Raw genomic sequence first — 26,463 nt, forward strand, 5'->3', positions numbered from 1 at the left:
ATCTGTGCCAGAGGCATCACCGTTGCCAGGAATGTAAAGGATTAACTGTGGGTCTGACAGCTATAGGGATTCATTTATGGCAATTTAAAGAAATAACTGTGGTAAATGTATTCAAATGTCAAACTTTATCTGTTCTTTCTGTTTCTGTACTGCACTTCGTTCACCATTTGTGCTCGCAGGGTCCTCAGTCAAGGCACTAACGAACAAGAGACGCCGGTCCGTGTCTCTCAGACTACGCATGCAGAGGGGAGGTGGGGGTCATACTTTTAGAAAGGGTGACAACTTCTTCAGATCTTCACCCACATGCTCCGACTCAAAGGAGGAGGTTGCGCATGCATGTGGGCTGAGTCTAAAGGCATGAGTTCAAACATACTGCAGTGCCTCTGGCTCAGTATTTGTGATGCAGAATTGTAAGCATATTTCACAAAGTCCTGTAAAGAAGGCGAGGTTGGGAATCATCTGCAATTTAAATGGGTGGACCCGCACGTCCAGAGAACAGCTCATGCTGTACAATCCTATTTCCGAAGAAATTAGTTCATTTTTATTGAACTGCTGTTGTCTGGTGCAATTTAGCGCTTCCTCTGTTCCCTGCCTGCTTAATCAGACCGCCAAAACCTGATTATCCTCAAGAAACATTCTGTCATTTATCATGCTGATTACTACTGACTCCTGTCAGGAACCAGGTAATGTTGCAACAATAATTGGTCTGTTGCACAATATGTAGAGAGCATTAACGTACAGTGGTATCATAGCAACCATGACTGTAACTGTGGTGATTTGTCTCAGGGTTTTAAAAAAAGTCATTGTAATTTTAAGTGACAGCCAAAGAGAAAGAAGACAATAATGGGGGGAGCATTAAGTGGTCACAAAGTTTAAGACAATGTTTAAAATGAATTCAAAGGAGGCGTTCTGTGCACTTGTACAATACACACATCAGAAATCCTCTCTTCATTTTGTGCCACTGTTATTTCATGGGGCGGTGTTTCTTGTGTTCCTGCTAGAGTCTGGGATTTTCTTGGCTGGTCAACAGTGCAGTGGCCATTTAATTCACATATTTTTCAGCTTCCAATTTTGATTTTGTGCCTGCCAAAGGATTTTTGGACCAGAAAAAGTCTGATGAAACACAGGTGGGCTACTTTCCAAAGTGGCTAGTTTACCCAATAAACTTCAAAGCCAAAGTCAGAATCACACACACACACACAAACACACACACGTACACACACACACACACACGCACGCGCAAAACTACCAACCCACCCACAGAAAGAAACACTCGTAGAAGTCTCTTCGTGTCTTAATGGGAAATATTTTAAGGCTCATTTCACTGGGTATCTGAACAACAGAAACAAAAACAGAGATAAAAACTAATGATGTAGACCAAGAAAAGGATGGATAACAGGAAAAAAGACAGAAGAAAGGGCAAATTATAAAAGAAGAAAGATTAGTCTATATGGAAGAATGTGATGATGTAGGAATAACATTCTCAGCTGTCAGTTGTCTCTGTTTCTGCCTCTTTTGTGTCTTTTCACTGTCATTTCCTGTCTCTTTGTCCCTCATCTTTCAGGTCATTTCATCATCAATCGCACAACAGAGCTGAGGCCAAGTCAAGAACCTCTCCAAGTCTGTGTATTTTCAGTCGAAATGAAACCACACAAGAGTTGTTGTGCGTGTCTTTGTGTGTGTCTTTTTTTCCTTCTTTGTTTTTTACAATTCTGGCAAAATCATGAAGACATTCACTGAGGAAAATGTCACACAACAGCTACAAGGAGATGCAAATACAATATTAAGCTTAAACTGGAGATGTCAAATTGCTTTAAGAGGCACTAAACAATTACAGTGAGATGCAGTATAACCATAGAAAGAAAGAATGTCAACGCAAAACAGGCTGCGAAAATGTCTGCAGAAAATAAATAATGCCAGCAAATAAACAGAAAATGGCCCCAGAAATCTTTAAAGCGGGGACACATGAAAACACAAACGACTGGTTCAATCAAAATATAGCTTCAGCGTCACAATAGCGATAAAGTAGCAATGAGGAAATGCAAATATAGACAGAGATTTAGATGGATGTGGTGAAATGATAAATGAACAACCACCAAGGCAACAACAAGATGACAATAACACACAAAGAGCTTAAAAAAAGCCTGCAATGAGATGCAAAATTAATTCAGTGAGAGGAAAGGGCCTAACAGTGAGAAAAAAAGTGGGAGCAAAGAAATATACAGTGGCTACAAATTTTTTCAGATGAGCACTGGACAGGAGCAAAAATGACTCCAGACAGGAGGACTTTTCCACCATCATTGAACAGGCAGCAGGTAGATCCTGGATGGGAGTAATTCCACCACATTTGTGTTTCACTCCCAATCATAATGAGTTTCAAATACCTCACAGAAAAATGCACATAGGTGTCCCCTCAGGAGGCACCTTTATCTCACAGCTGATTTAAAATGACTGGACTATGTTGAAAAGAGGGGGGGTTTCCTCCAGGGAGGTCCTTAGGCAGCATGTTACATTTATTTAACTTTTAAACTAGCCTTAATGAAGACCCTACAGGCATCAGCTGTTCCTCTTATAAGAACTTGATTCTTTTTTAAAGGGTGAAACTGTGCAAATGTGTGTATTTTATAGTTCTACTCTTCTGAATATTTCACTGCAAGTGAGTGCAGAAGGAAATTCAGATTTCCGTGGATTCGTGAGTGTGTTTCTGTCTATAGGATACACTCCTTTGATAAGAATATGACATGAGCAAATCATTCTTTCGTACATTCATCTCACACCTCTGTCCTCCCCGTTTCTCCTCCTCCTCCTCCTCCTCTTCGTCTTTTCTCTCATTATGCGCAACTTTAATTAGCCCTTCTGATATGGCAACTGGACTTCAGAGAGACAGCAGGAGAGAAAGATGGAGAGATAGGGCGAGCAAGGGAAAATAGAGCAATAAAAGAAGACGGGTTTTGAAGTCGACAGCACACTTTTTGGGTTAATTACACAGAGTTTTCCTCCCACTTCCCTTTCCGCTTTTTTTTTTTTTAAATTCCAGCTTGTGTGCAAGCGTGTGTGCGCGCGTGCCAACTTGTGTAACAATTGATCTCGTAATGAAATTAAGCTCCGGGAAATCTGGAAGCTTATACTCGGTCTCTCCTCTCATGTTGTCATCTTCTGACATCGTCTTCAAGGCCTCGTCAACCGTTTGTCCGCCGCCGACCTCTTCATCCGAGATCAGTCAGCACCACATTCGGTCCACATAATAACACCATTTACTGTGTGGTTCCGCATTTTCTCACCCAATGTGTGGTAAATACTAGCCCAAGTAATTCAACCGTCATTATGGGCCAAATAGGTTGTGTGAGTTGGTTTTGTGAATCAGCACACACACGAGCTGGATATTGGACAGATTGACTTCTTGCTTCTGTGGCTAAAAAAAGAGTAAAAAGGGGAATTAACAGCTTGTTGCACACTCTCTCTCTTTTATATGGATCTGTTGTCATCTTTTTTTCTTCCTTTCCAAGGGATAGGTTACCCCAAATGATGCACTTATGGCTGTATTCATGGTAGTTTAAGCCCATAATCTACTAAAATGGGAGCTAATGCGCACCAGATGCACAAATATAAACAGAACGGGCCATGCAGGTGTGGGGAATAATGCTATATAGATTTAAACATGCGGAGATCAGTTCAAAAATGGTTGGTTGCAGCTTCATCGCTACATCACATTCTTACGCGTACTGAGCCACTTGTATGGGATGGCAAAAGAAGAGTCATCCCAAACCTGCAGCAGTGTGCTGAAGCATAAGTGACAAGCATTTGGGCATTAATATTGCATCAATTTCATGAGATTGCCACATTTTTTGTGAGCATCGCCCACATTCAGCCAGACAGTCCAGGCCCCACGAACAAACACACACACACACACACACACACACACACACACCTTCAACTATTAGGCACCAGCAGAGGACTTGTCGCTCACACTAATGGCAGTTATTTCAGGTTAGACTGACTGAGACTTTATTGGCCACAGTAGAGGGGAGGTGTTTTTAATAGAGACAGAGGGCGAGCACCACCTTTCCATCTCTGAATAAATGAGAGGAGAGTCTGCTCGCAAATGACTTTGCTACACGTCACCCCCCCTCCACACACACACACACACACACACACCCCTTCACAGGTGATTTTAAAGGCTTTTATCAGCACACAGAAACCTGGAAATTATAGAAAACTGCTCTGACTGAAGATGTGAGTTAAAATGCATTTGAGTGGCAGCTGTAGCGTCTCAACCCAGTTCATCTGTGGCAGGTGAGGACTCCCAAGTGCACTTCAGGGGACACAGAGCTTAGCTGATGCATCAGTTGCATGCGTGTTAGCAAGTGTGCGCAAGTGTGTGTGTGTGAAGTATCAGGAAAGTGTCTGCAGCCAGAAGGCCAGATGGAGACAAATGGATGATCCCTCAAGACAACAGCCCTCCAATTAACACACAGACACACTCGCAAATCACACACCCTCTCCCTCCACACACATATGCAGACACACATTCACACATCACGCATACACACACTAACAGATACAGACGTCTATGTAAAATTGTGCCAGGTCCTGTTAGTGACAGCCCTTTTTTTCATCTTCTGCTCATCATCATCATTGATATTTTGTCATGGTTGCTTCCAGAAACATCCAGAGGTTTGACATGGTGAGGCAGAAGCTGCACAAGAGCAGAAAAGTTTAATGTACCAGCAAGACAGGACGACATGATAGAGAGACCGTGCGGGTTTCAAAGCGAATGGCTGCCTCAAAGTTCACATTAAGTTATTGATTAAACCCTATCAAAGTGCATTTCTCTTAATAAATTGTCTTTTAAATGGCTTGGTATTATCCTACAGCATTGCCTCATCCATTTGGAACCAGTTACTGGCACATAAGTCTCTCTGTATTTTCCTAAAATTTTAAGCTAATGCAGAACTGAATAAAAAGAAGACAAGATGAAACAAATCAATATTTTGTTGGACCAGAACAGGCACTGCAGTTTCATTTGGTTTGCTAGTGAAGAATGACGCCTCACCTCCTGCAGCTGTCAGTGTTTTCTCTCTGACTGCCTCTAAGTCTTAATTTTAACCAACATGTTAAAAAAAAGAAGAAGTCTTGACCAAAAGTCAATTCAACGTATCAAATTTCAAACACATAAGACCTTTCCTGACTACTGAGGCAGCAGAGATGCTATACACTTGTTAATAAGTACAAAAACCATGGACTTTGATATCCACCAGCTGTTCTTGGATGTCCGTCTCATCTTTAAGGTTTTGAATGGAACCAGCCCCTCAGCTATGTCAGGATTTCATCAAGAAACAAAAAAATCTTCTCGAGCACTGACTAGATGTGATACTGTGAAGCACAACGGCACAAGAGTCAATTTGAGCAAATGGTGCTGTCCATCTGAGGGACACAGGCTTGGATCACACTGCCCGCTCATGTTGGAACAGTCATGTCAGACCTGCTCTCATGGGGAAGTTCTTCATCTTTTATAAGATGAAGATTTCATATTTAAAATGAATCTCTATCAATTTATTGGGGTTGTTTTGATACCTGATTTAGGATTTTTGATGCTTGTTGCTGATATGCGGATCAATGTCCATTGTCCTAATCAAATAAATAACTACCGGTAAGTAGGAGAGAGTTGTTATGAAGTACTGCAGTTCATGCTAAAACATTTTATTTCTGAATATAAGTTGCTTACAGCTGCATTGATATTATTGAATTAGCTTAAACACAATTAACTAACAACTCAGATTGTGTCGAGTCTGCAGAGTCGTCTGACAAATATGTGCATATTTATTAATATTTGTAGAGGAATCTCAAATATTCTCTTATGTGAGCGCCTTAGGTCTGCACTGCAATCACTACATTAACATCTGATAATATTTTGAAGCACAGTGTTTAATTTTTAACATTTATCTAATGGCTTGAGGAAAAATGGATGTTTGAATACTTCGACCCACATTCTGTAACTCTCACTTTTTCTCTCTACGTGTGTGTTTGAATATGTACAATGGGCTGCTATAGTGTGTCTGACCAGGTGAAGCCCACCGACCTTGTGACGTCGTTCTAACATCATAATAACTTCCTTGCAGTGTCTGACATTCTGTTCACGATTCATTCGGTTAGTGGCCAAGTGCATTTATTCATTTTTTTCAGGTTTCAACTCAATATATGATACATAGACAGTGAGACGCTGTATAATTCTATTATTAATTAACACAAGTCTGAACACTTCTGATCACTGTGTTTTCATGACCAGGGCTCAGATTGCTTCATGAGATATAGTATATAGAGTCTTTGTTGCCTCAAGTGTCTCAGAGTCTATTTGTGCTCTTTAGGTCCATGTGTTCTCCTTTTTGCTGCCAGATTGTTGCATATGTTTCTATCTTTGCCACCAGGCTGTAGTTTTCCTATTCTACTTTGTGTTAGTGTATCTGTGATACTATCTGCAATCGTTATACGCTCAAATTGAACAGAACTCTCCCTCTCTGTGGGGAAAAAAAAAGAAAAACAAAGACTCGTTTCATCACCAGGGATGGAACTGTGAAAAACAGTGGGCAGATTTTTATACATCAGCATGCTCAGAGGTGCATAACAGACATTATATAAAAAGAAAAGTAGAAGGAGAAGCAAATCTCCGTGGCTTGATTTGGTTTGGGCATCCCAGTGACTTGTGCACACACGTGTGCTACTGCAACATGCCTGGGACCAGTCCATTCAGTGAGTGATTCACTGTAAGTGTGTGAGCGTCTCACTGAGATGCTCTTTCATTTCTGCATTGTCTCATTACTCTCCCTGGACTCACACATTTCTCTTCATTCACAGCTTGAGATTCTCCTTCTAAAAACAAAGCCAAGTGTCTATTTGTGTCCATGCGTCTGAGTGCACGAGGGGAGATATTTCATGACTCATTCATTGATTATCTGTGCTATTTCTTAGTTACCTGATAAACCAAAATCATTCTTACTATTTTCTAAACACGATATATATGTGATTGAAAGGGCTTAAGTAGATCTGGTTGACTAAAAAGATTTGTTTCCACCCCTGGTTTTGCATACATGAAACCAGGCATAGTTGTGCACGTGCGCATTTCAATTTGACAGCCAGGAAAATGAACTTTATGATCAACTGTGTCTCCATCTCCACCACAACTTTAAAATGAATAAGCTACTGATTAACTGCTTGTCACGCCTGGATTTGGCTCTGCTCATATGGATTTCTTGGAACGCTCAGCGTGACCAGGAATAATGATTTTGGATCGGCACTTGAAGCTTGGGATCTGGACAAGATAGAGCTGCATGTAGTGACACGACCCCGTCTTTAACCTCAAAACACTCCTTCCCACCATGGCACATTCACCTCCTCTGCTTCCTGTTTACCTTCTCCCTCTGTCCACGGGCCAGTGGAACCAGCCAAGCAGAACTGGTGTGCAGGAAGAGGCTTAGTTTCACTTCACACCTCTGCCCTTACCTGACAGATTCAATAAAGTGACTTTGTTGAAGCCGGCCTCTGCTCCTGGCGAGCTGAGTGTACCTCCAGCCAAAAACGTAACATAAGTACACTTGCAGAAATACATGCACATGCACACACAAATTGTTGAAGCAGATACACCAAGCAGCCCCTGACTCTGTATCAGAGTTAGACACACATCCTCAGGCTTAGTCGGGATTAGGCCGTACACACAGTTACACACACACAAACTCTGCAGATATCCAGTTCTGCACACACAGCTTGTTTTGCACACACACGTCGTCTGTCAGAGTGCCCCCAACACACAAACACCCCCACACACACTTTCTGTGCGGTTGAATTTAAGTCAGAGTGGAAATCAATGCAACTACTGCCACAACGCATGATAATGAGAAAGACTGTAAAAGTGGTTTTCTCTATGTGTGTGTGTGTGTGTGTGTGTGTGTGTAAGTGTTGGGGGTTGAGGGAGGGGTCATCTTGGAAGAGCTTCTGCAGCCTAAGTGAAGATTACGGCTCAGAGATTTTTCACTTCTCCTCCTTTTTACCCTCCCTGCTCCTTTGCTCCTTTCCCTCTATTATCCCCCTTCACTTACTCATACTCCCTCTCTTCATGTCTCTTTATTGCAGTTCTTTCCATCAATCTCTATCTTTGCTCCCTCTCCCCGAACAGAAAGTATCGTTATGGAATTTCTAGCAGGCAACGAGAGGGGAAGTGAGGAAGAAATGAGAAGAGGGCAGACATGATAAGAGGAGATGAAGAGGAGGAAAAGGCCCAGTGGAGAATAGGAAGAGGGACAAGCCAGATAAAAAGTGGTAATGCGTGGTAGGTTAGTAATGAACAGGCATTCAGGGGGGCTGAAGGAAGGAGGCTTTAACTAAGTTTGGAAATTATTTTTCGCATGGTGACTAAAACCAGCCGTCAGGATTGACAAATAAAGCGGTGAAAAGCAGGCGGCCGCTTTCCTTTCCCAGCTTTGCGGATGTCAGAAGATGCAGCTGTAAGACCAAGCTGATCTCCTCCACTCCAAAAGGCTGTTCAGCCAGGATCTCTCAGGCATTATGGCTATATTATGGGATGTTTTAACTGCTGGCACTGCTCCATTCTAATTAACTACCTCACGGTTTATATCGGGCTCCTCCGACATTTAGCTAATGGTTTTGCAGCAAGGCATGAGCAATTCAATACCGCAATTAGAAAGGTTTACTAACTTCTTGCAGAAGGTACCTGCAACATAATTACTTAAAGCTTCAATCCCTAATGGCGAAAGGCCTTTTTTCTTTTTTAAACACAGCCTTGCATAATGAATTTCCCGAATAAGAACTGTGATCGATTTGCTGACGCCTGTCAGCTGCCAAACTGAAGGTCTGAATTTGTACGTTGAAAAGTGCTGTGAATATAATCTGCTTAGTTTTGTACAAAACAGCTAGATGCAAATAACAGCTTCATTTAAATGTCAGTTAAAGTATGTGGAAAATATGCTGAATTTTCCAAATCAAAGCGAAAAGTGAACCTTTCCATTCTTTTCTTAAAATCCGGTCTTAAAGTCAGTCCCAATCCTCACGAATGAAGACCGGCACCTGATTGCAGGTCTGTCCACCTGATTTTGAATATTTCAGACCCCTGTTCTTAAATACACTCATTTCACAGTGAAGGTCAAACTTTAAGAATGAGCGAGGCACATTTTTAAATATTACTCATATCAGGGACTGACTCAAATGTGTGCCCTTGCAAATTAATTCAGTCATCCTGAATAAGTTAAGCGCCAACACATTTTTTTTCTTTGCCGCAAGTGCCGTCTTTTCCTTGCTGTTTTAATCTTCATCACAGGCTTCAACAACAATATACTGTACATACTTGTGTATATACTCATAAATCGATGATCATGGTTGTACAGTCACCCTTATACGGATATCACATCACACAATGTCATCCAAGAATTGTTTGAGAAACATGTCAAAGTCAAATCTGCACAGGCTTGGCCTTTAAAAAGCAATATTCCCGCTTCCATGGGATGCAAGGCACCTTAGTGAGTCCAGGGCATTGCCTCCCACACAGCAATACCACTGATTTTGTTCTGGAGACCATGTGACCAAAAAGCCCCTTGTCCTTTCCTTATTTATTCTGTCTTTTGCACTGTGTGGTTTTGCAGTCTTTCCACTCCAAAGTTCTGGAAGCTTTTACAATTTTCAGTCCTAACAATGGCTCCGTCACGGGGGATGTCTCACAGAGATGAGCTGCACAATGCTGAATAGAAAGCTAGTTTTCCTCTCCATTCTGTTGTTGGTTTATGGAAAGGGCACATTTAGAATACCAAGCACAAAGTCAGAAATATTGTGGACGGCGTTGTCTTCCTAAAATATTGCCCGAGACACACCATTGCAAACCTACAGCAAGGTCGGTACGTTCAGGACAATCCTTGGACTTTTTCCTGCCAGCAGAATGTGAAAACAAATGGAAAAAACTAAAAACATAGTGTTGGTTTCATGATGACATCAGAACAGCAAGCCGTTAAATCATAAATAACTGAATAGTTTATTACATTAGAAAAAAAGGAACTTTTTTAACTGGCACTTTCCATACCAAGGGCAGTGTACCATTTAATACATTGTGTGAGGGGTTCGATGTTAGACGCCACTGCAGAAATAGATCGATCGGATTATCGCTTGGAGTAATCATTATAAAGAAGGGTATGTTAAACTGTTCGTATCAGTACCGCCGTCTCCCAGCTCTGTTCAGAAAAAATAAACATATTGAAAATCAGTATTATCGCTTGATGTCAGCACACAAACCTCTACTTGTATACATTTTTTATGGGATTACGTGAGTTACGTGAAGCTGAACCGGCACAGGCACCTCTGGGTTAGTTATATGTGCAAAAGACAATGTATTTGGCTGTGCCGTTAGCATCCAGCAAAATGTTTTATTAACATTTGTTAGGCCTGGAGAGAGAACTATTTTGCTATCGGCTAAGTTGTAATATGTCACACTGAATCCCAATAACCTCTCCTCTATAATAGAATTGCTGTGTCAGCACAGTCGAAAAATTGTCGATTAGCCCCCTGTGATCATGGAAAGGTATTGTTGCTTGAAATGCCTCTCCCTACTCCTTATATCTGTTTTAAACTCAATCTCAACTCTTACCAAAAACCTTATTTTTGTTTGTTTGCAACAAGCAAAAGGACATCCCAATTCTCTGTAAGGTTAATCGGTAGGGCTATACAGCCCTTGAAAAGAAGACAATCCAAGGCCGTCACTTGAAACGAAAGGGTAGAGACATGTTTTCCTGATTTTAAATTGTTTGTTATAAGAGCGATACTGCACCTATAGCTAAAATGCTACACCAATGGCAAATTCACTGTAAACTGATCATCACTACAATGTTCTGCATTTCATGAAGGATTAGAGAGCTAACATATGAGCAGCGAAGGTCACGCATTTCAGCAGCTACATTAGCTGATGCTGCTTCTGGAGCTGCCTGCATCGCGTCATAGCTGCCTGGAAAAACACAAGAGACCAATGTAATAACGGACATCTATCAGACACGTTTTCCTCCACTGGGACACTAGAGGAGGAGGAAAACATCTTATAAGATTTAGGATCGAAAAAGGGGTGATGACTTAGCAAAAGTCAAGTGGTGTCCTGCTTCAAGGGAAAATGTCTTCACCCCTTGCTACTCCATTTTGAGGGACAATGGGGAGATGAAGGGGAAGGGGTGAAAGGAGAATTTGGAAGAATTTCCGTTTAAATCTCTGTACCTTTACTCATAAATGAACTTTTTTTTTGCTGGTATATCTCATCTCCCATTCTGTGTACTGGTCCTTTTCATATGTTGTACTCATGCATGCAATTACGCTCTTCTCCCAGAAATGATACATTATACAGGAGAGCAGTTGAACTGACAAATGCAAAGTACAACCTTGCTGTGCCCTACCAGCCCCTCTTGTCTCCCATTTGCTCCAGCCATAACTAATTTGTTCTCCCTCTCACCTAATCCCCATACATCTCCTTTTATTCTTTCACCCTCTATCACTCATTTCCCCTCCTTTAAATCTTCCTCTGCCATTTTATCCTCTGTTACCCTTTTTTTCCCCCTTTCCCTCTCTCGGTTCCTCTCATCCATCTCCCGCCTCAACATCTCCCTCTCTTCTCCCATTTCTTTGCCATCTTCATATCTATCTCGCTCTCTGTCAGGGGTAGAGGAGGCAGGGTATCATTTAGAGGAGATAGCTTTCGCAAGACATGTCAGTGCATGCACACACACACAGACACACACACACAACTTAGCCCGGCTATCTATTGTCTCCCCGGTGAAGTGCTGTTTGGTGGGCAGCTGCTAAACTAGATGTTATAAAGTGCAACTGGTGGTCTGTTCGGAGAAAGGTGGAGAAGAGTGTAATGGAAAGCAGAGAAGGAGGTAGGGATTGGGGGTAGAGAGGAGGGCTAAGACTGCACAGAGTGGGCCCAGGCGGGGTAGATAGACAGAGGAATGGAAAACAGGAAAAAGCAAAAGCGGGGGGGAAAGCAATCCTGTTGGTGCTGATAGATTTCTGGGAGAACAATGTTATCTCTGTGTCTTTCTCTCTTTACACACACTGAGCAGCACACACGCTCACACACAGGCCATGTTACGGAGAGAGCTAACAAATCTTTGTGGAGAAGTACTTGTATCCAAAACCTTTACTTTACAAGCACAAAGGCTCCAAAGGCAGCACAGCAGACTTACAAAGAAGCCAAGCCATCCAGAAATAGAAACACGGTCAAACTCTGCATACCAATCTGTGTGTCTATGTTGGCTGTGGCATCTCGATGTCGGTTTATTTACATTCACCACTGCATGGGGGCACGTGGCGAGGAATACGGTAAACCCACAGAGGCTGTAAATAGCACCGACGGAAAATCCGAGACAGGTGATATTCAAGCAGCGACAAAAAATGCTGGCTAAAATCAGAATGGACGTTTGCGCGAGGTTGAGCGTGAGGCGACTGAATGGAGCGTCTGAAGAAAGCCAGTGGAAAGCTGCCCTTTCAAAGTGCCCCCCTGGTGTTGGAAGGATTTGCAGGCTTACTCTCAGAATGAAGGCCACATTGTTCACTTTGGATTCATTACGATGTTCATTGTGGCAGCCAGTCAGCAGCTATAATAAGTAAACAAAGGCAACAGTCTTGTCGCAAAAGTAACAAATTATACGCAGAAAGAAATAACAACTTCGGCAGAAGCAACCTTCCTTTAGTACAGCTATAAAACCACAACTGTTGAGCGCAGTTGCTGCTTTGTTTATAAATTATGGCTACAGCAGAAAAAGCAGATAACAGCAGGTGAATGTTTAGTGATTATTGCTGCCACGTACCTAATTTTTTAACAAAAACCATTCAAACGCATTTATTCATTATTGTGTGATTGAAATGCATTGACATAATGAGTTATAATCTGTTTCTTTTATGACTGTGAACTCTACGGATAGAAACATCCAAAAGAATCAGAAAATAATCTGAGCATGAAGGGAGTATTATAAAAATGCTTTATTCTCACGTGTTTTAGATTAGCTGTCAGATGCTGTGTGGTGTCGGTAAATGACAAGCTTGCAAAGTGTGAAATGTAGTACAGGTGAATAATAAATGCTGACCTGCTTCTGGAGCTATTTAGGAAAAAAGAATAAACCAATTATTGTATCATATCATATAGTTTACACAGATTAAAAGCCTCTCCTCAGATTTAAAGGTACATTTATAGGATTGAGGAAAGGATCTGATCTGAGTGAAGTTGATTACAATAAACCAGACAGCAGGAAACTGAAATACTACCAAGATGAAACATAGTCAATCATGCGGCATTTCACACTCGTCACCAAGTGGCTGCTGGTGTGTGAAATGAACGACTGGCACACGCTACGTGGTACATACAGTACCAACCAAATGTGGCTTCATATCTTTTGATAAACATGGACTTTGTCTGGGTGCACCTGTCAAAATTAGATTAGTTTTCCACAGCAAGTATTGCCTTTACACGTGCACAGAAACGCTAAGTTAACACACACACACACACACACACAGGGATGGACTCAGGTTCCTTTGTGTTAGGCAATTCATTTTGCCACAAGTGGTCCCAGATTGGATCTGGTCAGAGTCCTATTACACCTCACCTTGGCTGACCTTAAGATGCCCTCACCAATACCCACTCGAACCCACTTTTACACACGCATATATGCACACAGGGGAATACACACAGACAGCAACAGTCTCATGAAGACATGGGTCAGGTCGCTAAGAGATAGCAGCCACACATCCACACAGATTTATTGATCGAGTGTAACGTTATCTAGATGGGATCATTTCTATTGATTGAGACAGAAGGGGTCACTCTGATCAATCCTATCTGCTCTGTCTGCTGTGTCATTAGAGCAGAGCCTGAGTGCTAAAATATCTGATGGTCTTTGCTTCACTCTTAGACAGACCACCAAGCAGAAGGGATTACTTGTTTAAGCTATCAGCATTGCCCGGTGCTGCTGATGTGCCCCTGCAAGGGCATCTATGTGTCATCTGTGTCTCAACTGCTCTGAGGATTTGTACACAACATAAGTTAACAAGTGCTACCCAGAGATAACAGGAGTGGAGGTCTGCAGTCTCTCAGGGGAGGGGTGGGTCCATTACAGATGCAGTCATTATGTTTCAGAATGGCTGAGGTGAGAACGTGCGCTCCTGATTCGAGACAGAATCCATGTCGTGGCTCGGCTTATTTCAATGACGCTAACATCACATTAATAAACCATTCCTGTGCCTTCCTCATCTCTTATCGATGTTTTTCTCATCTCACCAAAGCCATTTGCATCAGTTTCAGATGACCTGAGCAGACGGTGTCCCACGAGGTGCATCCCAAAATCATTTCAAAACGCCAAGAGAGTGAGGACAGGGGTGGGTTCAAACCAATGAACGGAATTACAAAATGTCATCAGTGGTGATGGGAAAGGGAAATGAAAAATTCTTGAACTTGTCAACATGGAATGTCATTAGCAATACGATAGCAACGCGTGGTAATTAGTTAGCAATGTCACTTTACAGCAGGAAGGTTCTTGGTTTAGGACCTGGGACCATTCTATGTCGAGCGTTCATAGTGTACGGAGCCCAAAGATGTGTGGTAGAATATTGACCTGTCCAGGGTTTATTTCTGCCTCTCCCTGGATGAACTGTTGGGTGAGGCTCCAGTTCCATCTGTGACTGTGATGATTCATGAGTCTGGAATTTCAGTCAACAGAAGAAGAATGGATGGGCAAGCTCCAACAAGGACAACATATATGGATGATGAAAACATTCTTTTTTATTAAATAAGAGATAGGCGAGTGTATGTGTGCAAGTGTATGTGTGTGTGTGTGTGTGTGTGCGCATGTGTGTGTGTGTGTGTGTGCGTGTGTGTGTGTGTGTACGCGTTGGGGGGCGTCTCCCTGAGGCTCTCATGACCAGATGTGTTCTTTTTAGCCCATTTTTCTGCACCAGTGGTCCTTAAACTTAATCAAGCGGACCAGGTTCACCATAGTTGACATGCAGACACACACATGCGCATACCCACAAACACATCACATGCACATGCCCACATACAGGCTTTTATATTAAAAATAAAAAAATTAAAGGTGGGACAAAAACAAAAGTGCCCCAGGGCGTCTGCTGACTGAAACATGGGAAACCTGTTAAATTCATCGACATCTTGTGAAAAATGCTGCCTGGATTTTTCATCACCGGTTCCACTGGTTTTCAGACTCCCTTCAGTCACTTCAACTTGATTCCCAGTTTCCACTAAATTTATTTAGCGGTGAGGTGAGGAGGTGTCTTTCCCTCACTTTAAAAGTTTACTTAAGTATCGACCAAAGGAAGTCAAAGGGATTATTCCGCGTTCGTGTGGCTGCAAGCTTCACACAATGACAGGAGTGAATACCATTCCTGTTCACACACACACAGTCTCACTTATTTCTCATTCTATCGCTCTCACACACTGTGCAGTCGCCTCCAGTCAAGCGTGTCTTATTGGCCTTCTGTTTCACTTCCTATTCAGCTCAGTGTGTGTGCGCGTGTGCCGCAGTGTGAGGGAGTGACAGATCCAGATGGAGATGGGTTTATAATCACGAGACGGTCATTGTTGTTTTTATTATTATTTTATTGCTGTTTTTATTGCTAACTGAGAACAACAAACACAATGCAAGGGTGCAAAGGCTTTGCAGAAAGAGAGAGGTCGATTCGCCTCACTTTTGTCAAATGACGCATCCTAAAGCACTGCAGAGCCTGACCGGTCAGATGGAACGACCATTTCTTTTCTTAACATTTTCTCAGGCTTCCAAAAGGTGGAATTGTCAAATTCACCACCACAAATGGCATTACACTGCTACATGAAAGACAAATGTTCTTACACTGAGGCAAAACACAACCCGTCTGTAATTTCAGGGTATGTGTACCTCAAAGTTCTTTGGATCAATGTTATTTATCTGATTAGTTTTGAAGTTTTTAAAATTATAAGGACACTTTCCACTCTGAGTTAAAAAGGAAATTAAAATCCATTCATTTAAAAAATCATCTATTTGCACCACTGGGCAATGAGAATTTCTGGCAGATGATGTGTGCTTTTCATTATATATATTTTTTATCCTTATCAGGTCTTTCTTACTCTTGTGTATTCCGTCTTCCACTTGTCTTTTTCAACACGGTCCCTGACACAGTTGAGTGTATTTTAACACACAGCTTGAACACGGTTGTTTTCAGCCCCAACTGCAGCACTTTTCCAGCTCCTGGGAAACAACAATCGAGACTTTTCTTGGTTGGGAGAAGCAATATTGTTTTTAACACGTCTTGCTGCTAACTTTCTGTTTAGCATAAGCTCACCATTATATTATGTGCTGGCTCAGTGTGCACTTTTATCTATGCAAGCACAACCTTTATTTTACTGTACAAAGGTTTGATAGACACATACTCATACAAACACAAACTACTATAAAAATAGATTGTGGGAAAGGGCCAACGAGAGCAGCAAAGAAGGAAGGAAGATGAGAAATTGAAGAGGTGATGTTCAAATAAATGCTTGGTTTGTATTGGAGAGAAGTATAAAAGGCAAAAAGGGGGATTGAGCAGGAAAGGAGGAGGAAATTAAATACCCTTTGAGCGAAAGCTTCGATGAGACGAGTCCAGCAGAGCTGATGGACAGGAGGATGTATAAGGCCATGAACAGAGGGAAGGTATCGGGCAAGTATAGAGAGGCTGGAAAGAGGTGGGGGGTCATAAGAAACAGGAGAATAGAGAGGAGAATAATGGAGAGGGGAGAAGGCAAATGAAAGAGTGAAAGTGTACAAAGAAAAGAGAAAATCCAACACACAAAGAAGGTGGGGAACAGAATAGAGTCAATGTTTCATGTTCTGGAGAGATTTTCCACTCAGGTCTAAAAGTCACAATGCTGTTTCTGGTGGTATGAGGAAGACTGCAATACTTTCCCATTTGTTTTTGTTATAAAACACTAAATGGATTTTTGGGAATGTTATGATCTTCTGACATTAACCAAAGAAAACCCTCAGGTAATCTGAGCACACCCACAAATAGTCAAACCTTTATAATATACGCATGATAATGTGGACCCTGTTGTTTCTTCTGTCATCCAATATAATCTGCAGAAGATAAATCCAGCCAGCTTTAGGACTGGAACCTAATAGAGATGGAGGTGAAAACATCCCATCTTGACCTCAGCTTGCAGGTGATCTTGCCTGATTCGTAAAAAAAATAAAATAAATACAAGCAACCTTGTAACAACAAAAGTGTTAGAATGTAGCTCTTTTTCAGTCCTGCAGCTGGCTATTTTCATATCTTATTATGTTAATTTCACATGTATTTAAACGAGCCCCTTATACAGTACCATCATAATAGTTTGCAATTCTCACCATTTTTTGCAGAAATATCTTGCAGAAGATATTCATTTACGCCAGCGTTTCAGCCCGTAATTGGCTGTGATTGTACGTGCTGTTGTTCATGGTGTGGCAGCAGCTGTGCTGTGGAAAGTCTTTGTCTTGTCTGATTTATTTACTCTGTAAACCATGATCCACTGCTCCTCCTCCGTACCATCAAATGCTGTTTATCATTAGATTAATCATTCGAACCCGAGTTTTTAAATATTTAAGTTTGAATTACTCGCTTTTGTGCTGCATGCTGGTTCTCTACATGTTTTATGTCAAAATGTGATATATATCTCCTTCCAATGGTAGTCACTGCAAGCCTACTACTTTGAAACTTTATATCCGAGTCTATATCAACACTGTTCTATAAACCTGACATTAGCTATCAAGACACGTTTATCATTCACACATTTTTCTCTTGAGAGCTGTTGCAAATATTGTGCTCTACTCAATGAGAGATAGGTATGACCCTTTTTGACATTTTATTTGGAGGCGTTGTTTGGCAGAGAAATGAGAAAACAATGGAAAAAGGAGTTTGGAGGACAGCAAATTTATGTCCTTCTGGAGAGCAGAGGTAAGAGGTGGGAAGGAAAAAAATGACGGCTAAACAAAATTGTTGTCTCTTTTACTTTTCTCCATATCCACTCTCTTGCTCCTTCTCTCTCTCTCCCCTGTCCCTCCTACCACATTTGCAGGGTTCATCTAAGCCGCGTTGACGCCCACTCACCTCCAACATGCTACCTCAGTTTCCATGGCAATTGGGTAGCGACCGTGCTACACAAATATATACTTTAACGCTCAGCACTCCACAACTCATTAAGGACATCTTAGGATGAAAAATGGATCTCTTGGGGTGCTCTTCTTCTTAAGGCGCGATACATTTGGAGACTTTGTTTTTGTGGGTTCTGTTTGTTTCCTGGGCCTGTGAGGTCATTAGGATGCTCTGTCAAGTGTAACATGATGAAAAATAGGACCCCCGAGGGGATTTCACGAGTACATGACAATGTTCGTTTCCATGAGAGAGTGGGAGCAAAGCTTATTTTGGTCTAAATGCTCCCAAGACTTTACTGAGAATGTAATTCAGCTCTCTGTGAGTCTGTTTCTTTGTCTTTGTTTGAAACCCTAGTTCACATTTGTGAAAGAAAAAGATGAATTTTGGATTTTTAATCGTTTTTCTGAAAGGTTTGTTGTTAAGGTGTTGCAAACAGGATTTTATAATTGCAGGAAATAAAAAATGTTTAACTTTTCATGGAAGGATATCGCTATTAATTTGGTATCACAACCTTTTATACAATACTCAAAATTCATTCCTTCATTAGGTCGGTACAACCAACTAATTCATTCAAATCACCAGGCACAATTAGTTCTGTAGCCCAAACAATTCAAGTACGAAAAGGTCCAATTACACAAACAGCAGGAAATGTTGGATGATTCAAACACAGACAGCCTGGCTCATGGGGGGAGGAGAGGCAGGTTTAAGTACACCAGGAGAGGAGCAAGCCTGACTGGGAACAGGTGAGACACATGAAGGTAAGTAGTTCTGCAGGAGGTAGGAGGGAGGTCGGGGGAGTAGAGCAAAGCAAACCGGACAGGTTCTGACATCAGCATAGTAACTATTCTTAGTCTTCATCAAATTAAATACAATTTTTCATCGCATCAATGTGAATTCTTAGTCTTCTTTAGGCCATGTCCAGGCTGCAGTTCCACCTGGAAAACACTAAAATAACAGGAACTGACTCATGACCCAATGAATATAATTAAAGATGTATGAGGTTCCTAAAATCTGAAGGTTACATCACTCTGACCTTTGCCTTGTAGAAGTCTTATGGTCAATTAATAGCAGTGATTTAATCAGCAGAAGTACTTGCAGCCAGTGTTTAGCTACTTTACATTTCACTGAAAAATTCTCATCAAAATAATATATCACCACAAGTCAGTAGTCAATGTATCACTTCAAGATCTTTGTATTGATTCGCATACATCAACAAATTTCTATGTAGAATTGTGGCAAAAAAATTAAAAATATTAATAAAATGTAAGAAACTGAATTATTCTGCAGGTTGAAACTTGCATTTTAGTAATAAGACAGCCTCTTGAAATTAAACAAAACTGCAAACACACACACACAGATACACACACACAGATACAAAGTATCTTTGTAGCAGATGGCTGAACAGTCATAGCTGATGTTTCACACATCAGTGAAGCACACCATGTCCTCACAACTCATGAAATGCACTCCAAATTCCTGAGCACACAAGTGCGGACACACTCCAGCCATACAAGCCCCTACACATGCGTGATTGCTCATGCACATGTGCGAACCCACTCAAACTCGGGCAGACTCACCGTTTCAGTTACAACTTTGAACCTTCACACAGAGCTACCCACAATCACAAGTGTGTGCACAAAGTGTTCCCATTGGTGCTAATTTATGAAGTGCAGCACCACTCTGTTGATAACTCCCAGGATCAAAACACACACACGCACACAAACACACACAAAAACCCCATTCTCTCACAAAGTCAAGCATATTAACAGTCCACATAGTGTCGGTTATGGGCTCTACTAAGCTGTTGTGTCATCATTGTTGCTGTTGAGTCTACTCTTATTTTGGCAGTAGCACCCCTCGGGAATATTGCACCTGATGATCCAAGGACCTTCCTTTTCTAAAGACAGTCAGTGTGATCTTTGATTATGGTTTAAAAAAAAACAAAAAAAACCCACCTTTGACCGAAATTGGAACCGAGTCTCTTTTAATTGGATTTGAACACATCCAGTGGCTCTTTCAGACCTTTCAATAAATAGTTCTTCCTACCCGACCAAAAAAAGAAACTCCCAGAGGAAATTTGTGTAAAATTTCAGCCTCTCACGGATTAGAAAATCAGCAGTATTTAAGTTATTGAGCAATGTTTCCATGGTAACACAACTCTGCCCTTGCTGATATTGGGAAAGGTGTGAAATATTCCCTGACGGCTGGTGGGCTGTCAGGAATTAGCATCACTGTGGAGTCACTGCAGACTGACTGATCTCCCAAAACACAAGACACAGGAGAGACGAGGGCAGGAATGCGTGCACATTTCTTGAATGGCCTTAGAGTATGTACCGGCATTGTGCCCAAAATTGCTACATTCATACAATTCATGTATGAAAAGGGATTAAAAAAAGAGATGGTTTTGCCATTTGAATGAATTCCATCATGTTAAAAAAATAAAATAAATTTGCACAAAACTGTTGGATTGAGAAGAAAAAACTGTGGAAAAAGCCATTTGAGTACATATTCATCTTTGAGTCCTAAATGTTATTGTCGACAACCTTCCAAAAATACCTCTATTAATTTTAAAGGCCTTGTTTTGGGATCACAAAGGTCTCAAGTGACTGAACAGCTCCAGAAGCCCCAAATAAAGGAGTGTTTGTTCCCATTAGTTCACGGTGTATTGATCAGGAATAAATTTTGAAGGTCAGTATGAATAAACACAAATGGGTTGAGTCATTGCTCTCACCAGCAAAATAAAGGTGAGTCTTTTGTGTGGATGTTCAAAGGGTAATAAAATAGGGTATCTGAATATTGTTATGGATAAAAAAAACAACTATTATAAAAAGAAAACTCACTTTTACATTACATTATGTGTGCAGCAAGATTTGTCTCCACATTAATCAAGTGTAATAGATGTCACATAGAGTAAGTAATAGGGCTCTGTGCACACAGAACTTAGACGTAAAGCGTTTAGAGCTCTGGGCTGAAGAAAGTGGCAGTTTTTGGCAGTGAGAGTACCGAGTATGTTGATTTGATTTGTGGCCCCACACATGGTAAAAACCATTAAAAACCCCAGCAGCAATACTTTCCCCAAATGTACGCCCCGGTACTGTAGTGAAGCCGCTGAATTTTGTGCGCACAGCTTCATTATGAAGCTCTCTGACCAGAGCGTTGCCACACAGAGGGGGCCTGATGGTGTGGAGTTAATGGCACTGGCCTCGCTTCAGTTATAGGGTTTAGCTTTGTTGGAACTTTGTTTAGTTAGTTAGCAACAGACCCTCATCCATCCTAGAGAAGCTGTGTAGCTTCTCCAGCGCAGTGACAGGGAAACAAAATAGCCGCTCCCTGAAATTGCTCAGAACGAGGCAAGGGAACTGAGTCAGCATTTGTGGAGTGTTCCTTGGATAAAACATCAATACATGAAAACTCTCATGGTGAGAGGCTTTTTTTTCAACGTTTAGTGGAACCTCCTCTTTCAGTTTTATATCTTTGAGCTTTAATTATTATTATTATTTCTTCTCTTTTTTTTTGACCGTCCTTTTTGTTGGAAACCTGTTGTCAACAGTGATGCAAGTTTCTCCAGCCTCCATAGAAACAAGTGTTGGATCTCATCAGAAATGGAAATGAATCCAACCCACGCACAATTTACATGATGTTCATTGCTGCTATGGCATTGTGAGCCTGTCATGTATGTCTTCTTCACCAGTCATCAATTATTTAAAGCAGAAAATAAAAATTAGAAATTAAAAGCATTTAAGACCGGATAAGAAGAGGGTTATTTTTAAATGGATTTTTTTTTACATCTTACATCTAATTCTTGGAGCTTAACCCACTCCAATCCGGTTTTAAATTCTACCCTCCTGATTCTGCTCGTGTCATCTGTGCAACACTTTTGTTGCAATGATATCAGTCTCATTTTCTGCAGCCAAAGTATGTTATTCTAATTTCTAAGCTGTGGACTTTTCATCTAATTTCATCAGATGAGCTTGTGCAGAAGAACTTCCAGATAAAATAAGATCAGGAACGGATCCAGGGTGACTGGGTCTAGTCATGTTTGCCAGTTAAATCTCTTGATATAGCTTTCTATTCCTGGAAGAAGTGACAAACAGAGTTGAGTGTCTGCATTTGAAAATGCTTCAGTTACTAATGTGCATAATTGAAGTATCTTTATTGAGGGAAGCTTTTGATGTCTGATATATGATGATAACTTGGTAACAAATGTTGTACGGCACTGGGTAGTCAATGCCAATATCTATTAAAGCTATAATGCTAATCAATGTGCTATAACTGGAGGAAGAGGGAGAGTCTATAAATGAAATGGACTTATTTATATAGGTCAATAACAGTCCATCAACGTTAGTGGCTTCTAGAATGATGCTATCGGTACCTGTCCATCATCACTCTTTGAGAGGTATAGATTGTTCAATAAATATCAGGGGCCGTCACGACTCAATGATGATGCATGCATATGTTGACTTAAGTATATTGGTTGAAATTTGAAACCATAGACTCATTCCGTAGACATGTGATGAGGTTTTGTTATTACCATTGCCTCAGCTCGTCAGGTTCATGCAAAAAGCTTTTGGGCATGTATTGTGCTTGTACTTGACTTAATCTTCATCTCTGCACATTCATGAGAGATTTGTGACTGTCTTCCAGTGCTGCTGTGATCCAGATTTAGAATTTGCCAAGCGAGATTCCATTTGAAACCGTAAAAGAAAACATTAGATAAGAATGATTTGAGCTCAGATGCGGTCACTAAATGACCCGCATGCTGGGCTTTAATACATTCAATTTATCACAATAAAACACAATTAAAGAGTAAAACCATTTCTGCTCCAGAACTGTGCTGCTGCAGGCTGTCTTTTTATTGTGTGCCCTGTAGTTAATTGCAGGCTCACTCAGATCAAGGCTGGGCTCTCAGAAATATGTTTTTCCCCACTATTCCACAATGATGTGTTTTATAATTTGTGAATGATGATGGTTATTAGAATTATTGACACATCCAGGCACATCAGACAGGTGTGATTCCACACGAGGCGGAACAAAGGCTTTACTGCAGCCTCTGTAGTAACTATTATTCAACATTGTTCTGTACCTGACTTCTAAAGGTTAGAGTGGTTTTGAGACATGTTCTGGGTTGTAGCTTATCAAATATTGTGCAGCTTTATCTCTCAGCCATCACAATCACAATTTCTGTAAGTTCCCCGAACACATGTGCAGGAGGTTTGAGCCGGAAAGTGTCAACCCTGATACAGATGTAAAAGCAGCTTCAATTTATAATAATGACTGTGACAAAAGGCGACCTCTGATATATGTAAACACTTAAAAAGAATGCTGAGCATCTTAAATAGCCAAAAATCGAGCTAGAGAAGCTTTTAGCACATGAACAGGGAGCGTCCCATGTCGCCATCTGCATCTTTGTGCTTCCAATAGCAAGTCAATTAACCTAATGGAAGTGACAATTAATTAACTGGCAAACAGAATGATTAAGGACCTGACAATCAAGGTAGATGGAGTGATTCACAGAATAATGATTTGGAACTCAAATTTCCCCCAATTCGTTTTGATGCAGAAGACAGAACGAAGGACTGAGGATTATGCGGGATTTATATTGGCTGAGAACTCGAAAATGTGGATGGGGTTTGATTCGGGAAGTCAATTATTGCCTTCTGGGAGCGTGTTTCACAAAACACTGGAGCACTTTCCCCCAGAAATTCCATCACCAGTTCCTTTATGTGTTCATTTCAAGGCAAATTAATTGGAGAAATGTGAGAAAGAAGCATTTTTAAATCATTTAAATAGTTTAAGTTGTAGAACAAGCATTCAGATGTGGGGATGCTGACTTTCTCACCTACTTCATGCTCATATTATCTCTACTAATGCGATGTTGTCTAATAAGAATTACAAAGCTGTCACACACACTTAAACTTTGGTTGTTTCACATCCGTGAAGCTGAAGTAAATACCATTGTTCTTACCGTGTTTCTTTGGCCGTGGGTTCCTATTGGTCCTCTGAAAACCCCTTTGATGTTCCTCAGCTGTCCGTCACGCAGATGGGTGGAACTGATCACAATGTAGTAGCACGCCATTGGATTCAGCTTCTTTTTAAATACTTCTGAAGCCGAAATGTCTTAAAAGCGTCTTCCCGCTCCTTCTGCGGCCGCGTCTTCACCTCTCTCCCGCTCTTCTCATTCCTTCTCCCCTCCTTTATAAAGTAGAAGTGGACCCACCAGGAGTGTCATTTCCCTCCCGCCCCCTCAACGCTAATTTATTCTCTCTCTTCTCAAAGTTTCTCTGATGCGCTGCACATCTTCGCTTCAGCTTTTGTCTCCTCTTTAAATATTTCACCTCCTGCTCCTCCTTTACTTCCTTCTCTTGTCTTTCACTCTTGTTTTATTTCTAAATTCCCTCCAGACTGCTGTCTTCTTTCAAATATTTCTGACTAGTCTCCTCTCAAGATGCTTTGCTTCCATCTTTCATTCATCACTCTCTCTCTCTGTCATTCTCACTGAAATCTCAGCCTCTCATTGAACATCCTCTAACTATCTCTTGTCTCCTCCTCAGCACTCCAACCTTCTTTTGTTGTGGCTCCTTCTTTGTCTAAGTGGTGAGGAGGGACACTTTTCTTCCCTCCTCTTCTCAGAGTGTCCTCCTCTTTTCGCTCTCTGCTTGCTTGTTAAAGTATGTAGAAGAAGAAGTACTCAGTCTTCTCCTCCCTCTGCCAGGGCCACCGTGCAGCTTCCTCTCAGATGCTCTTTTCCTCCTCCTCCTCTTTTGCTGCGCTGCATGTGTTGGCTCTCCTCCCTCCCTCCACCTCCCCTCTCTCTGCTGATCTCTTGCTCTGTGGCCAGCAGAGTGGTTTGCTCCTCAGTTACCCGCGGTTACCATCTGCCCTTTTAACGTGTGGAGTGCTGACGCTCACTCCCCACCCTACTTCACCATCTCTCCCTCTCTCTCTCTCTTTGGCTGTCTTTCTTCTTGCTTTAATCATCTCCTTCTCTCCCTCCTTCTCGTTTTTCTCTCATGCCAAAGGAGACAAGCTCCACCTACTGGTAAGCATGAGATCACACCGAGAGAAAAGACTGTGACAGCAGGTGAGTTTCTTTAAACAGACTCATGTCACTTAAATCCTGGTTCTGGTTCAGAGTGAATAAAACCAAACAATAACAATGACCAAAAAAACAGGTATAAACATGAGGACACATAACTAAATATGAGTATTTGGATCTTCCAATAGCCAAAAAATATATAGGTAGGACACATGATATTTAGTGTACATTTTTATGTTAAACCAGCCTTATTTAAGACAAAATATGCCAATTATCCATATTTGATTACATTTTTATTGTGTTGTCCTATTGTCATATTAAAAACCTTTACTACTGATACACATATATAATATCAGATCTATAAGAAAGTAGAACTTGATGTGTTTTTCTTCCCTCAAGTAGCACAAATCCACTGGATGGTTGTGGATGGTGACATCTTGCAGTCATTTTGCCAGAAACTGCAACAGCAGCCAAGTAGCCGAGTCTAATTCCTGCCAGGAAGATGCCAGATTACAATGAGAAATCATAATTATTCTTTGAGGATAAATAAATGACAAATTAGCATTTTGCTTTGTAAATTAGATTTTCTTTACATGTGAAAACACAAAATGGCACAGACTTGTTCATTAAGATATGCTGTGACTAAAGTGACAATTATACAAAACCAAAAAATACATCGTAACAATAATCAGCCTTCACAGAGCATCTCCATTCTAAAGTAAACGTGCAGGTCCAGTAGTGTCACACGGTGTGTGTGTGTGTGTGTGTGTGTGTGTGTGTGTGTGTGTGTGTGTGTGTTTGTGTGTGTGAAATTAGTGTATACCTTGGATCAAAGTTAAACCAGGAAGCAAATGGAGCCCAATTTCATTCAATTTTGTGAAGAGATAGATAACTTCTCACTGCATATTCAGAATAAGACCAGCGTGTTTGAAAAAGTTCAGCTGAAGCTGCTGAAAATCAGTTCTGGGTCTACAATGGTCCCATCATGTATTGCACTACGGCCAACACAGGCTGATCAGTTGCTATGCTACGTATACAAAAGCAAAAGTTCTGTTTTGTTGCTTGGAAATATTTTTGAGTAAGTTGAGACCTTCACCACCATAAAGTCAAGTATGGAGGTGTAGAATCCATAGAGGAAGTTCTGTATAAAGTACCATAAATGTTGATTTCAAAAGAGAAGATTGTGTTTAAATATGACAAAAATATTACGTCAAAAATTATTAATCGAAAAAGGGGCAGAG

At 41.1% G+C, this 26,463-nt stretch overlaps 1 protein-coding gene across 1 annotated transcript in view; it reads right to left on the minus strand.

Moving 5' to 3' along the window:
* LOC130534176 (uncharacterized) overlaps positions 1–25,063 on the minus strand; it is a 40,861-nt gene extending 15,798 nt beyond the window's left edge. The window contains exon 1 of the mRNA XM_057048162.1: positions 24,152–25,063. Within this exon, the coding sequence (XP_056904142.1) occupies positions 24,152–24,262 (111 nt within the window). The 5' untranslated portion in view covers positions 24,263–25,063. The remainder of the gene's footprint in view (positions 1–24,151) is intronic.
* Positions 25,064–26,463: the final 1,400 nt, after the last annotated feature.

The sequence above is a fragment of the Takifugu flavidus genome, chromosome 11, assembly GCF_003711565.1.
Source record: "Takifugu flavidus isolate HTHZ2018 chromosome 11, ASM371156v2, whole genome shotgun sequence".
In the NCBI taxonomy this organism is placed as follows: Eukaryota; Metazoa; Chordata; class Actinopteri; order Tetraodontiformes; family Tetraodontidae; genus Takifugu; species Takifugu flavidus.